The following is a 15606-nucleotide window of genomic DNA, read 5'->3' on the forward strand; positions in this document are numbered from 1 at the left end:
TAGCTAACTATTAGCATCCTAAATCATACTATAGCGAATGAGTAAGTTTATAGCTAACTATTAGCATCCTAAATCATACTATAGCGAATGAGTAAGTTTATAGCTAACTATTAGCATCCTAAATCATACTATAGCGAATGAGTAAGTTTATAGCTAACTATTAGCATCCTAAATCATACTATAGCGAATGAGTAAGTTTATAGCTAACTATTAGCATCCTAAATCATACTACAGCGTATGAGTACGTTTATAGCTAACTATTAGCATCCTAAATCATACTACAGCGTATGAGTACGTTTATAGCTAACTATTAGCATCCTAAATCATACTATAGCGTATGAGTACGTTTATAGCTAACTATTAGCATCCTAAATCATACTATAGCATATGAGTACGTTTATAGCTAACTATTAGCATCCTAAATCATACTATAGCGAATGAGTAAGTTTATAGCTAACTATTAGCATCCTAAATCATACTATAGCGAATGAGTAAGTTTATAGCTAACTATTAGCATCCTAAATCATACTATAGCATATGAGTACGTTTATAGCTAACTATTACCATCCTAAATCATACTATAGCGAATGAGTAAGTTTATAGCTAACTATTAGCATCCTAAATCATACTATAGCGAATGAGTAAGTTTATAGCTAACTATTAGCATCCTAAATCATACTATAGCGAATGAGTAAGTTTATAGCTAACTATTAGCATCCTAAATCATACTATAGCGAATGAGTAAGTTTATAGCTAACTATTAGCATCCTAAATCATACTATAGCGAATGAGTAAGTTTATAGCTAACTATTAGCATCCTAAATCATACTACAGCGTATGAGTACGTTTATAGCTAACTATTAGCATCCTAAATCATACTACAGCGTATGAGTACGTTTATAGCTAACTATTAGCATCCTAAATCATACTATAGCGTATGAGTACGTTTATAGCTAACTATTAGCATCCTAAATCATACTATAGCATATGAGTACGTTTATAGCTAACTATTAGCATCCTAAATCATACTATAGCATATGAGTACGTTTATAGCTAACTATTAGCATCCTAAATCATACTATAGCGAATGAGTAAGTTTATAGCTAACTATTAGCATCCTAAATCATACTACAGCGTATGAGTACGTTTATAGCTAACTATTAGCATCCTAAATCATACTATAGCGAATGAGTAAGTTTATAGCTAACTATTAGCATCCTAAATCATACTATAGCGAATGAGTAAGTTTATAGCTAACTATTAGCATCCTAAATCATACTATAGCATATGAGTACGTTTATAGCTAACTATTAGCATCCTAAATCATACTATAGCATATGAGTACGTTTATAGCTAACTATTAGCATCCTAAATCATACTATAGCGAATGAGTAAGTTTATAGCTAACTATTAGCATCCTAAATTAGCATACACTTATCCCAATCACCCTTACACTTTTAGAGTAATCTCAATTTTTAAGTTACCAAGTTAAGTAGCCAAATGTTAGCATCCTAAGTCATCACATACTTGCTTCTAACCCCCATAGTAATCTGAATTTTTAAGTTACCTCAGGTAAATTTGCATATGTGGATTTGCTGCAAGGCTACAAGGCAACTATCGCTAATGAGTAAGCTTATAGCTAACTATTAGCATCCAAAATCATAACACGCATGCTTTACAAGTTTAAAGTAATCTTGCTTTTAAGTCATTTTCAGTTATTAGTGGCTTAAAATGTATAGCCAAATGTTAGCATCCTATTTCACCACACCACACACTTTTTTAACGTAATCTCAAACGTTAAGTTACCTCGGGTAAATTCGGCCCGGAGTTTTGACAGTAATATCTGTTCTACGTCATCTCCAGTAGATGTGGTTTCTCACACTCTATGGCTAAAGTGCTAATGCTAATGAGGGGTTTAAGCTTATGGCCAACTGTTAGCATCCTAAATCATCACACACTTGAGTTTGCTTATAGCTAACCATTAACATTCAAAAACGTTTGGAGTTGAAAGGTTGTTGCAAGTTGCTTTCGTACTTTCTGACACGGTTTAACTACAATCAAACAGCTAGCAAGTTTTGGAAATTTGTAGCTAGCTGTTTAGCATCTCAAATCATAGTAAGTACCATCTTGCAACTGATTTTGTTTTGTAGTCTCCAACTGCTTCTGTGGTTTCCGATGCTGGACAACTACTCGGCTAATGTAGCTAATAAGTGCCGGATATTTAGCTAGCTAGCTAGCATCTCATGTGATACCACTACCCTCAGGATTCTCACTCATGGTAGCTGACTAGGTTGATTAAAGGGTCTCTGCTAGGACTGTTTTTAACTCTGCTATAAACTCTTGCCCTTTAGGATACAGTCGGTGCTCTTGTACACCAGATCCAGCTAATCCTTCCTGGGTAGAATTAGGAGGTGTGTTGGAGCAGGGATAACATGGAAATGATGCAGGGCAAGGGTACTCCAGGAGCGCTTGCTGTAAAGGATTTCAGAACACAGAAAAAGAAGCCAAGAAAAGAGGTTCGCTGGGGACATGGCACCCTCCCAGAATTCATAAGCTGATCTCTGAAAGCAAGAATTTGCAGCTAGTACGGATGAAAGGAACAATCTTTTAAGATGCTTGTTTCAGTGATGGTGCTGAAATCAGCCCAAAATGCCTTTTGCAACATTTGAAAGACTCTTCAAATCTTCAGCTAACCAGCTTTTACACATTTACACAACATTTGTGTAACAAATGTGGTGTTAAGCCACTCACCCAACCTTACACCTAGCTGGCCAACGTTCTTCACAGAAAGGGGTGGAAAGCGATTATGGGTTGTCATAATGAGTGAATAATCAGCAGTCACCGCTAGTCACACTGCACATATGGCTAAGCAATTTACAGTGATGGTTGAGGGAGTCGACTCAACAGACCGTGGCCTGTAAAATGAGTGCTTAACAAGCCTTTAAAAAGGCACTTGACTGTCAAGTACATGATGGGACGACGTTCGCCAAGGTTCGGGACGCCCCTATGCCTCGCGAGCGCAGCTTATAGGCCCACTATGTAGACGTACATGTACAGATCATTGACCATCTGTGGTCTTGACAAAGGAGTAGGGCTGTTCAGATACAGAACCTTTAGGAAATCTAAACTGTTATCCAATCCGTCCATCTTTTTTTTAAGCAGTCATCTACCGATACTGCATAATCTGGAATGAATGCTTACTATCAGAGCCCCATTATCAGAAGATCCAGTCACAGCCTAACAGAGCATATCTGGCCTCCCCAATCTGCTAACAGAATTATAAGGCAGTTAGTGTTCTCCTCTAAACATGTTAAGCTCCATTGACGAGGAGCGGAGTTAGCAGCAGTTTCAAAAAGATAAGATTGGCTGTTTTTTTGCGACTCTGGGGAAGCGTATGCAAGCCCACACCCTTCCAGCACTGATAACATTGAGTGATGGAGAGAGTTCTAGGTAGTAGAAGGAACTGGACATGGCTAAAGTTTGGTGGGAAACTAAGCAGTCCTGGGGTGCGTATCAGAAAGCTGGATTTTTCAGCTAGCCAAATAACGTAAACCCAAAGTTGAGGATTGTCCAATGAAGAAAAAAAAAAAAATGTTCCTCAGCTATGTTTGTACTGAACAGGCGTATCAGGCCCATTTTGTTAAGTTCCCCCCTCTGGTTTATTGGGTTTAGTGAAATTATGTTAATGCCACCCCTCCACAGAAAGTACAGCACTTACAGAACTACACGACACCGCACTTTCTTTCTGTACATTTTTTGTTTTATTTACAATACTATTTTGCTTTTAATGCCAGGTAAAAGGATTAAATGCAATACATAAATATGAACATGGTAAGGGTTTTTTTGTACAAATTTGCATATAACTAATGGCTGAAGTTAAAACTCAAACAGGTACATAGACTTTTCACTCCCAGACCCATCACAAGAAAAGGACAGAAAAACCAAACGCACACAGGCACGCGCGAGCACGCCTTCGCGCACAAACATAGGTTTGGTTATGGGTGCTTGCAGAAAAACAAACAAACAAACAAACAAACAAACAAAAAACCTAAGAAGACGCTGATACTACTACTGCAGTGTTTCAAATGTTAAACCATAACTGCTTCACTGTCTACGGAAGGTTAGCTTTTCTCTTCTGGTCCTAACACACGTGCTCACACACACACACACACACACACACACACACACACACACACACTCTTGTTCTCGGTCAGTCTCACGCACATGAATATCAAATAAATGCCTACATTTATTCCACTCAAATGACGAAATAAAAAAAAAAAAAAATTAAAATTAAAAAGCCGCATCCCCCACTGTAATAACGACAAGGCCAGCCAGCTGTGGCCGTGAACAGAAGTGTCTGAAGCTGAACTGCTGATGCTTACTGAGGAGCTTCCAGTGAGAAATAGAGGGGGGGGGAGAAGGTGGCGCGTCACAGTAGCATGTTCACATTAAGGAATAATAGTATAAAGAAAAGAATGAATATATATATATATATATATATATATATATATATATATATATATATATATATATATATATATATAAACTAAACAAAAAAAACAAATTGATCTGCGTGACCCTAACGCTGATGTTTAATAGCACACTTGAGTGGAACACCAAGAAAAAAGAAAAAAAAAAAGAAGATATATATCACCTATATATATATAAAAAAAAAACGCCTAGAACTCCAGATTGGAACAGAACTGATGCAGAATGTCCGGAACAAACAACCGACACAAAAACCAGACCGCCACAAATGACAAGAAGTCCAATTATGCGTTTTTGTGACAACTGCCTGCTCGCACCCACGCAAAACATCCTCAACACTACAATGCATGGCCACGTTTTGGCACAAAGCGTCCGCTGCGGAAAGGCAAGAGAGCAACAAAAAAGGAACGATTTCCTGAAAGGTGTCCTGATCTACGCTTTAGGAAAGGGGGAAACCAAACAAACAAACACAACTGAGGAGCTCAGCGAACACCACCACTCAATAGCAGATAAAGAGAGTGCAAAAGAAAGAAAATTAATACCTACAACGGATGGGAGAAAGAAAAAAAAAGAAGAAATAAAAAAAAGTTCATTCATGCATCATCCTCCTCCTCCTCCTCCTCTTACAGAACAGCTGTCTCCTCCTCCTTTCTCAAGGTTGTAATAGAAAAACGAAAGTCCGTTATTTCACCCTCCGCACTCTTCTCATGTTCTGAGCAGCTCTCATTCTTCATCCCTCCCTCCTATTCGCTCCCCCTCCTCCTTGTTCCTCTCGTTGTAATGATGACGGCCGTGCTTATATTCTCTGGATTTTGTCCGCCACCACCACAGGGTTTTCCTTGCGGATCTTGGCGGCCGCCTCCGCTTTGTAGTCGTACGTGCAGTTGTGTTTGTCCGAGTACCGGTGGATGCCACAGAAGAGGTTGCCGCATCTGCAGTCAAAACCTAAAGTAGATACACAGAAAAACCCCATATTTTAAAATCACAGCCGAACTTACCCCACATGCAGTTGATGCATCTAGCATTAGTTTACAATAAGCGATGCTAGGCCAACACTGTGAACAAATAGTGGGCTTAGACTGTCACCAAAAAACATCGCTTGACCAGTCTGTCTAAACCCAGTTCCAAATCTATGTAGTTTTAGGACACCGCATGACTTAATTTAGTCTACAAACACAATACAAAAACTTCTGGTGTTATTTCAGGTAACCGGAACCACTGAGGCAAAGTTTGAAAAAGCACCTCAAGGCGGGACAGTAGGTGGATGATGATGATTTTAGCTTAAACATCTGTATAAGGTCCACCCATGTAGTTTTACCAAATCATTTTTTTCTTTTTCAAAATGAAAGGCAAATTCTGGACTTTCATTTATTCGATTTTTTTTTTAATCCAGTGTCGGTTAGCGCAGTTAGCCCAGCATCTCCCGTTCTAAACTAAAGAGGCACATGTCAGGTATCAATCTCCCACCCACCATATCAACCGAAAGCTCACCTGTCAGTCCAACCCTCTTGCGGCAGGTGAAACAGCGGTTCTTTTTAGGCTTGGAGGCGTCTGGGCTCTTTCCTTCATCGCCGGCTTGAGCTCCGATCACTGGCGAGTAGGAGGAAGTGGGCTGGGTCACGACTGCGGAGACAGGAAATGCAGCACCAAAATAAATAAATAAATAAATAAATTTACTCCAGAATACAAACAACGTCAGAACCAATGGGCTAAGAGGTTGTCCCTCTGCGCTGTGTCTGTGTGTTTCGGATTGTCTGGGTCTGGGAGCTGTTAAGAGGCTGCTTAGCGTCTCCGGCTGAAGGCGAACCAACAGTATGGCTGCAATTTTGCAGGGCTGAGCCCGAAACCACACGCCACCACAAACTTCTCACACCCACACACTCAGACAGATGACAGAGGAAGGAAAACACAGAGAGAAAGAACACAGACATACGGACTGAAAGACAAGCCGACAAAGAAAAAAAAAGAAAGAAACCTTTTCAACAAGAGATTGTAATAAAAGGATCTTTTAAAACTTTCCAGAATTCGAGTCTACACCTAGGACCGATTCTGGGCTCATTACCGCTGATTTGCTTTCACACAGAAGAATTCCAATCAAGGATCAATTACACAATTTCCAGTGTCATTTTTCTGGGGTCATTTTTGCAAAATAGTAGGATCTAGGTTCATCCGTGTTCCATACCGAACTCTCAGAGCAAGCGGACCAAGCAGAGCAATGCTCTGGCGTGAAAACACCCTCAGTCTTCTCTTCAGCTTTAAGTACCATTTGGAGCTGTCCGCAGACTTGAAAACCAGAGCCGTGAAATGGGTCACAAGTTCAGAAAGTAACTCCCTGTAATGACTTTTGGGGAAGCTCTATGGCTGAACTACAGGGAGAATTACTGTGGAATTACAAATGAGCCCCTCCCCCCCATTCTCATCTATAATCCAAGTCCAAAAACACTGCCCATTATTTGTGCTCTACAGGCTTCATAATGGCACAAAGTGCTTGGACCCATGAAGGCGGACAATCATTTCTCATAGCCGTCACATAGATATCAATGTGTTCGGGCACCAACTTCAGAAGAAAGCTAAATATTACCTTGTTGTCTTGGTTACTAACAGTGTTCCTTTACCCATGTTAAGCTTGTTTTATCAAGTTTTTGAAGCCCTTGAGGAAAATTGAACCAACTTCAATGCTCACAAAACAGGGTTTTCTTTTCATGTTTGGATATGTAGGGTGGAGGATAATGAGTCTGATCTAAACATAGCCAGAAACAGCACACACTCACACAGTATGATGTCATGTCAGCTGTGTGCTTCTTCATGTGGTGTAGTAGTGTAGTACAACACGATTGCCCATTTTCATCAGATTTACTGAGATGAAAGTCCAGTGCTCGTTAGCAGTTTTTAATGAATTAATTTATGTTTACTCTGCTTGGTCTATTCCGAAGGTTCCTGGAAGTGCCGAAGACCCAGTTTAAACTAGGGTAATAACATGGCAATCAGTCCTACCATGACCATGTCTGTTGAGAAGTGAACTGAAGTGTAATTACCTGGTTCCGCAGTGTCCGGTTTGGGAGACGGGCTTTTCTCCTCTCTGGAGATGCTCATCTCTGTCATCTGTTGCGTTACAGGCAAGGATGCCGCCGGCATGCTTCTGCAGAAATGGCAGAAGGTGTTGTGCTGAGTTACGTTTTCGACACACGCAAACATACACACCTACACAGCTGCCAAAGGCTCAACGCCCCTGATTATAACATGGATTTTTACAAATGCTGAAATTTCCTGCGTCAGTGCTCCTACATCACAGCTATCTGAGTGACACTACACTGCAATTTTTTCCCCCAGGACTGTTGACGGAGCGACTCCACATAGTGGCCGGGACGTTTCCTGGGCTGGGATGTCTCTACATAGCAGCAAGGGAGCCCTCAATATGCCAGTATCTGGTGCACACTTCACGGATCTGAGGCCTCTTGGGCATTTTAAGGACTCTATCTGTGCCAGCGAAATGACCTCCATAGCCTGGTCTGGGGAGTGTTCACCTGTGCCTTCTGGGGAACTGTGCACGTGTCTCTGTTTCTGCCGCTATTGTAAAGTGTCCTTGAGTTTGAGAAGTCACTATATGAACTAACTGTTATTTAAGGCAGACACCCACTTATCCACCCACACACTTGGCACTAGCCATTTTAAATACTCCAGAGTCAGCCGCACTAAAAATCTGCCCAATCCCGGCTTGAAATCTGATATATTGTGTCACGTCCGGTTGGCTTGGGGTTTGGAGCAGACACCTAATTCCCATTACAGCACGAAAAGTTCCTGTGTATTTACCATATTTTACAAAATAATCCTGAACAGAGATGGCATATCAGTATCAATTGATACGGATATCTAGCCAATATGAGAAGATAATGCTGGGCGAGACAGAAAGGGGGGAGGGGAGAGGGTGTGTATCCGATCTTGTAACAAATCTAGCCTAAAATAGCACGCACACGCACACACATACTGTGCGATGTGATGTTGTTAGCTGTGTGTTTCTTCCTGTGAGGACAGTGGAGCGTTTGAACATGGGTCCTCTTACAGCTTCTCGTTTTAAGTTAAAAACTTCAAATAGAAAGAGCTCAGTATTTTTAAAGAAGCACAATCAGACCATGAATCAGTTGACACTCCAGGTTTGAGGATCGGCGTCAGATAAGAAAACCTGACACTGTGCCATTGCGTCTCTCCAATTCTGAATCAAACCAAAATAATCATAATGTAACATAACCCAATTGCTGCAAGGTTCAAAGAGATTCAAAGGGAACACAAATAGAAGAGCGAAACTCACTCTCTCATGGACTCTGTGTTGGCTGCAGGTGACGGCTCTGTTTTGCTTAGGCTGGCCTCTAGTCTCTGCATCGCCGAGGCCTCCGACGAGGGACTGCCTGCTGCTCCGGAAAGAGAAACATACAAGCGATCCATTCAAAAACAGCGCCACGGTAAAAGCCGGACAGCATCACAAACAGCTGGACTCGGTTACGCTCACAAACCATAACAGTGAGTCTTCTCCATAACAAATAAAACTGGCTATTACTGTGTAGTTACAAAACAGGGCAGCTTAGGACACAGATGAACTAGCCTGTGCGTAGCTGCAGCCTAGAGGTTACACGTATCCGTGGCTGAAATGAGCAGACTCCTCTAAATTGAGTAGCTCTTATACAAAATAGCTGGCTGGAAAGAAGAAACATCGGATTGGCATCTGATTTTGCTGAAAAAGTGGCACCGGTAAAGAACAAGTGGTATTAATTGCTGCTAGCATGTCAGGGACTTTTTTTGTGCAAAAGTAAGTGCAGCAAGGAAGCTGAATGAGCCAGTGTTTCCTTTTCCAGTACCCAGTCCTATGCCCACTTGTAATGCACTGCAGCTTTGTAATGCTCTTAAGAATTACACAATGTGCTTAGAAACCATAACAATCATCTGAAACCTTTTCAAAGCTAACAAAAAACAAGCACCCGTGCAAAAATAAATAAATAAATAAATAAATTGAAAAATAGAAAAGGGCAGTCCTTTTATGGCAGTCCAAAGCTGAGCTGACCCGGAAGGTTGCACGACTTACCCAGAGGGCTCACTGGACTGCGGTCACTGCTCTGCTGTCTGCTCAGGTGCTCCTTGTAGCAGACGGAGCACATCCCGTTTGTCCTGGGGTTGCCGTAGAAACCGCAGCCCGTGGTGCACAGGATGGGAACTGGACTCTGATTGGTCTCCTGGGCCATCGCTGCTGATATGACATGTCAGGATGGGAAAGGGTTCAGAAAGTTCTGGTTATGGTCAGACGGTTTGAAGGTAACTGACTTGATAAAAATCTGCAAAGCCTCAGTTCAACCGGTTTCTTACTTGGTGTCAGCCTGAGGTGTTTAAGACCTCAGACGAGAGCGTTCAAAGCACTGTTGGCTACCAACGCGTAATTAGGGCACATTTGTTTTACTTCAGGCATACAAAAGAGACAGTCTGGACACTCTACACCGCATCCTTAAGCTTACAGCCAACTATCTAGGTCAACCACCCCACCAAATTAAGGCAAGTTTAACAGGTCGGTTTAGGCCCACCGATTCCAGAGTGTTCCAGACGGCTGCTTTGTTGCTGGTTTTGAGAAGATCTTTGACCCCAATTATAACTTGAGTAGGGTGGTAACTGATTAGAACGGCTATAGAGTATTAATTTTAAAGCTTCAGCAGCTCGCAAAAGCTCCTCACATTGTTAGAACCATTCTATCGCAGGCTGCCCAACAAAGCTATGCACAAAACGTTAGACAGACGTTCTGACAGCTTTATGAATGGCCACTATATGTTTTCAACATACATGTCTTTACTTAAAAAAAAAAAGGGAATGTCCTGTAAACCATTACTAAAACAGCATGGAGATGTCTGGAACATCCCAAGGACATGAAACAACGTCTTTCCTGTGGGAGCCTCGAAAAATACAACCTTATAGCCTTAAAAGTCATACTGAGAAAATCACAAGTATGTCACGTTGTTTACTGGGTTCCTCTGCAGAATAATCTAAGCACAAATAACGATCCCACAGTATGTGTGCTTGTTTTCTTTTTTAGTCTGAACACACTGGGCCACATATCAGCTGATTGATTGCTGTTTAGCTCATTTGCATAGAGCTCGTCCTTCTTGCCTTTTGTCCCATTACAACATGCGAGGACATGTCCTGTTTAAGGTAAACTACCCTCTACAGAGGGTTTACTCCAATTCTACAAGAAAATCGTTGGGTGCAATTTTGGATCCAGTGCTGGGAGATAAGATATGACAATATCTTCCCATATTAATGCTCATACTGATCAAGTTAATGACATCATGCTTCCTGAGGAAGGATACTCAATGCTAAAAGTGCCTGGACCTGGATCCTACTTCTTATTGTCACTGCTAAAATCAAACGTTAACTGGTAAATCCAGGATATTATGGGTTCACATCATCCAGTCATAATCTTAAAAAAACAACAACAACAACAACAACAACAAAAACAAAAAAACAAAAACATGGGACGTTTTTGGACCAAGCGCTGGATGATACCACTAAGGTTCAGCATCACAAGATATCCATGATTTCACATCACCAGAGAATGATTGTTGAAGTCTGCATTAAGGACCAAAAGAGTGCTGGGATTTTGTGACAAGGGGGTCAGCAAAAACTGTCCGAAATGACCAACTGCTTCACGTTCTTATGCAGAAATCATCTGTCAAAGGTCAACATCTAGCAGACCCACAGATTCAAGGTTTTAATTATTTATTATTATTATTAATTATTAAATATTACTGAACTATTATCTACTTGGCTCATTGTTTCCTTTGGGGTTTTTCACAGAGGGTGGTCTTAGGGTCCTCTACCCTCTTGCTTCACAGCTGAGGTAGCTAACATGAGGGGGTGTTTGGAGCACGAGTCTGATATGGGTTAGTTTCGGTGACCTTCTGGTGCGCGCGCGTGTGTGTGTGTGTGTGTGTGTGTGTGTGTGTGTGTGTGTTTCCACCGTGCTTTTAACGGCGAGAGGGGGGACCGTTATACTGTGCTGAACAACGGCACGCGCTGTCTCGCGCACGCCACGTTCACAAAGAAACTTCACGCTCGAGACCAGCGGCGTTTCTAACGGTCCCCTCTGACGAACCGACCGCTTCTGTACCCCGGGGCAGCGCTAGCCCCTGAAATCCCACCCGAGTACCCTGACCCGGCACAAAACAAGCTCACCATTCAGAAAATGAGCTAAACTACACACATTTTTTTTAGAACAACAACAAACACGAACGACATGGTGGCGGGAGGCTGTATTTACAGGACAAACTGGTCGATGGTGGGCAGCGTTAGCCAGCTAGCACTAGCTAGCTAGTTAGTTAGCCAGCCAGCCGCTAGCTGCTTACTCATCCAGCTGACTGATGAAAGCCCTTCCTGCTTGGTTTGGCTTGGCTTGGCCAGAAAGACCCCCTGAGCTAACCAGAAGCTCTCAGGTAAGGTAGCTAGCTAGCTAGAGGACTGAAAAAAACTAGCCAGCTAGCTACACCCCCAAAGTATCTAGCTACTATCTAGGATATCTAGCTAAAGCAAAAATCCTCGCCTGTTACCCAAAACAGGGCTGATCGAAATGACAGAAAGTGATTATAGCTAGCTAGGAAGGATGGCAGGTTGTATGTGTGTTCTCTGTTTTCTTTGTTTAAGCCGTAATGGCTATTAGCTACTTCCTCTTTTACCCCAGACAAACACCAGCTAGCTATCTCTAGCTCCAGCCCCTACACTAGCTATCCTAGCTATACCGCGGACAGGCTAATGCCCGTGTTGTCTTCGAACAAAAAGCTAGCCTGGCCAGCTCGCTCGCTCGCTCTTGTGTGAAACTGTGAAACCTCTCTTCCAACGAAAACCCAACACCACACACACAAACAACCAGCCTGGCTCCATGGCGAACCAGCCAGCCAGCCCGATGAAACCACAGGCAATCGACGATGTGAAGGAGGCGAGGGAGCTATCGCGAGCTAGCTCGCTAACATGTTTATTAGCTAGCTGGCTATCTAGATACCTGGCCAGGGTACAGCACACAGTCCCTAAAACCAACTGGGGACGGGTTTTAACGACGACCAGTTGAACCAACTGGATGTTTTCTGAACTGCCTATCGATAAGAAAGAGGTGATCCAACTGGATTAAATTAACGGCGGAGCTGAGACCAGATAAACGGATGCCGAGCAGCTGCCTGCGCTGCCTGCCCTTTCTAGGGGTCTTCATCCAGCCAAGTCACGTTCTGGGGCTTGTGATTGAGGAGGAGGAGGAGGAGGAGGAGGTGGTGGTGGAGGTGTTGTTAGTGGTGCTGACAAGTTGGAAAGACTTTGTTTACCAAGACCCACCCGTTGTTGAAAAATGGCAAGCGGCTGAACATTGGCCCCAGATCTGCTCAGTCGAGCTAACTACAGCTACATTCGCTGCCTCCTTTGGGTGTATAGTATAACACACGTCAGCAAAGCTCTTGTCTTGAACATTACCAGCCATTCTTGGGTTTAAACCCACATTTCAGGCGTCGACACTCACCTCAGTGGGTTCTTCACTCCTAAACGAGTCGATCAGGGTGTGTTAGAGCCGCTGGGTTTCGTTGGGTGCTGTGCGCTGGTCCTGTTGTGTTTTTTCCGAGGGCTTTGTGTCGCTGATCGCGATAAATTAATTCCCTCTCGCCCTTTCCCGAGCTATCTCCTCTCCTCTCCTCTCTTCTCCTCTCCTCTCTTCTCTTCTTTCACTCTGTTTGTTTCCTTCTTTAGTAAGAGGAGGGGCCTATGATGTCACTCTGCAGAGGAGGTGCCCTATTGGCCACACGACGTCCGGGGGCGTGGCGGGGATGTGAGCAATGCAAACAAAAAAACAGCACACTGTACCACCTATGATGAGTAATGCCACAGTAATACCCCAGTGGCGTTTAACTTTGGGTAAGCAAAGTACATTCATCCTGTCTGCATTGTGAAAGAATATGCACACTAGTTTCATGTCATATACTCGAGATACAGGCCTTTTAAAACGTGAACTAACGGTATGTCCACTGTATTCAGCAGCTTTACAGAGATCCAGGTCCGAGCCTCTTTTGAGTAAGCCATTAAGGAGGAACCAAGACTCAAACGGGGGACCTGTCCTCCTTGGGCGACACCAGGTAGCAAAACAGCAATAGAATTACAGATAGGTCAGATGGCATAAAATAATGTAGAACTATGGTCAATGTGTAAGCAAGTCACAAGTAATAGAGGTATGAGTGTATGCTGGGTGTTTTTGTGTAGTACCTGCACATATATGAGGCCTTCACGTGCCTTATATGTCATGTTGATGCACTTTCATTCGCAGAATTCATACCGGATTCTGTTCAGTCCTCTCACATCCCCGGGATGTCGTCTGTCTTCACACAGCCACCTTTTCACACGTATCGCAATGCCCAAAGGGCTACAGCACTTACTGTGTGCGGGATTCCTCTGAGGTGGCGTAACCTGAGAGGTGCACGCTGGGATCCTCTACACTTTGGCAGGCGGGGAAGTGTGTGTGTGTGTGTGTGTGTGTGTAGGCGTGTGTGAGTAAAAGAGAGAAGGTAGGAAGTAGAGAGAGAGTTAAAAAAAAATGTGGTGGAACTAGTTTCAGACTATTCCTGTGCTGGTGGATTATGTGTTTTGCTTTTAGACACAGATCCTCGTTGGGGTATATTGACTCAACTGCAAGGAGGGCCAGGGCCTACGTAGGCTAGATGTCTCATGAGAGCTCTAGAGCAATTAATCCATGTTGGTAGTTTTGCAATTGAACAGAACTACTCAGAGATACCAATAGCCTTTGAACACATGTACCTGTCTTACTCATAAGGTAGGCTATTTTAGGCACACGGTTAGGCTAACGTACACCGCATAGCCGCTTCCTTGAATACCTTTTTGTTTTTTGTTTTTTTGCCGGCTCTGAAGATCATGGCCACTGTGAGCTTATTTGCATGTCGGGGTCAGGTTCCTCAAATAGCTCCCTCCAAATGTGCAACTTTGAGCTTCCCTTCAGAGCTGCTTTGCATGCTATTTGGATAGCATTTCCATTCTTTCTGTGGGAAACAGGCCGCTGTGATATGCAACGTTATTAACACTGTTGTTTATGTGCATCATGCTACTCACATATAGATACAGCAACAAGTCAGTGAGTGGAAAAGTTCATTTTGTTTTGAATATGATTGACAGTTTCAGCAGCAAGGTCAGCGCTCAGATGATCCATCTAGGTCTTTTTTTGTTTGCAGTGCTGACCAGAATTATTCGGTATTTACCTCATATTTGTTTTCCTCATGGTGTCTGTTGAGCAATTCTTCACACAGCACCACATACACAGACACACAAAAACACCTGGCAAGCCCAGGGAAGGCAACTGTATTTCATTGTTGGTAATTGCTGCTAATTAGGCTGATCATTTAAAAAAAAAAAGACTTGACGTTTTGTTGGATTATTGTCAAAGGAATTCACTGACATGACCCCCTTCAACTCAATGCCAACGTAATAGTGTTGATTCCATATCACATTGCATGTATAAGTGTAAAATTATAAGCAGCTATAAGCAGCTGGTCTCTAAGGGAAGTGGCGTTCTTTGCTTTTTTTTATGTTGACTTAAGTGCCTGGATGTTTTCTTTACATGCAGTGTGTCGCAATTGCACGTGCACTGTTTAACTCCACATGTTCTCACAGGTACTGCAGTCTCTGTACTGACACCTCCACCCAAACACACACACACACACACATATCTCTTTGGTTCCCCCAATTTATTTTGACTACCTCTCCACCCCTCACTATGTCTCTCTGTCTCTTTCTCTCTCTCTCTCTCTCACTCTCACTCTCTCTCTCTTTCTTACTTGTGTCAGCTCCCACCCTCTCTGCACCCTCACTCCACCTCTTTTCCTTTAAAAAACGTGAATCTCTGTGCAACAACAGTCTAGGCGTCTCTGGAGACCGGCAGTCTTGTTTTCAGAGGTTTGAAACAGGAATGACAGTCATTTCTCCCAAACTCTTCTAGTCACTTTGTTTATTTGTCCAGATTGCTGCTACATTTTTGAGCGTACTTGGAGGATTGTTTCAATGCGAAGAATTTCAGGATGAAAACTTTCTTTTCGTGGAGATACTGTT

At 42.8% G+C, this 15606-nt stretch overlaps 1 protein-coding gene across 3 annotated transcripts; it reads right to left on the minus strand.

The window, feature by feature from the left end:
• Positions 1–3738: 3738 nt before the first annotated feature.
• zfand5a (zinc finger, AN1-type domain 5a) lies at positions 3739–13229 on the minus strand. 3 transcript variants are annotated; one of them, XM_072664857.1, is made up of 6 exons: positions 13022–13229; positions 9566–9724; positions 8798–8897; positions 7527–7630; positions 5983–6114; positions 3739–5436 (listed from the first exon to the last, which is right to left on the minus strand). In XM_072664857.1, exons 2-6 carry the CDS (start codon positions 9720–9722, stop codon positions 5288–5290), a joined length of 642 nt encoding a protein of 213 aa, XP_072520958.1. In that variant the 5' UTR covers positions 9723–9724; positions 13022–13229; the 3' UTR covers positions 3739–5287. The 3 variants fall into 3 exon arrangements, with proteins under 3 accessions (XP_072520958.1, XP_072520956.1, XP_072520957.1); XM_072664855.1 differs by having other exon boundaries at positions 8798–8900; XM_072664856.1 differs by having other exon boundaries at positions 8798–8900; positions 9566–9727.
• Between the last annotated feature and the right edge of the window lie 2377 nt (positions 13230–15606).

Source organism: Salminus brasiliensis, chromosome 20, assembly GCF_030463535.1.
Source record: "Salminus brasiliensis chromosome 20, fSalBra1.hap2, whole genome shotgun sequence".
In the NCBI taxonomy this organism is placed as follows: domain Eukaryota; kingdom Metazoa; phylum Chordata; class Actinopteri; order Characiformes; family Bryconidae; genus Salminus; species Salminus brasiliensis.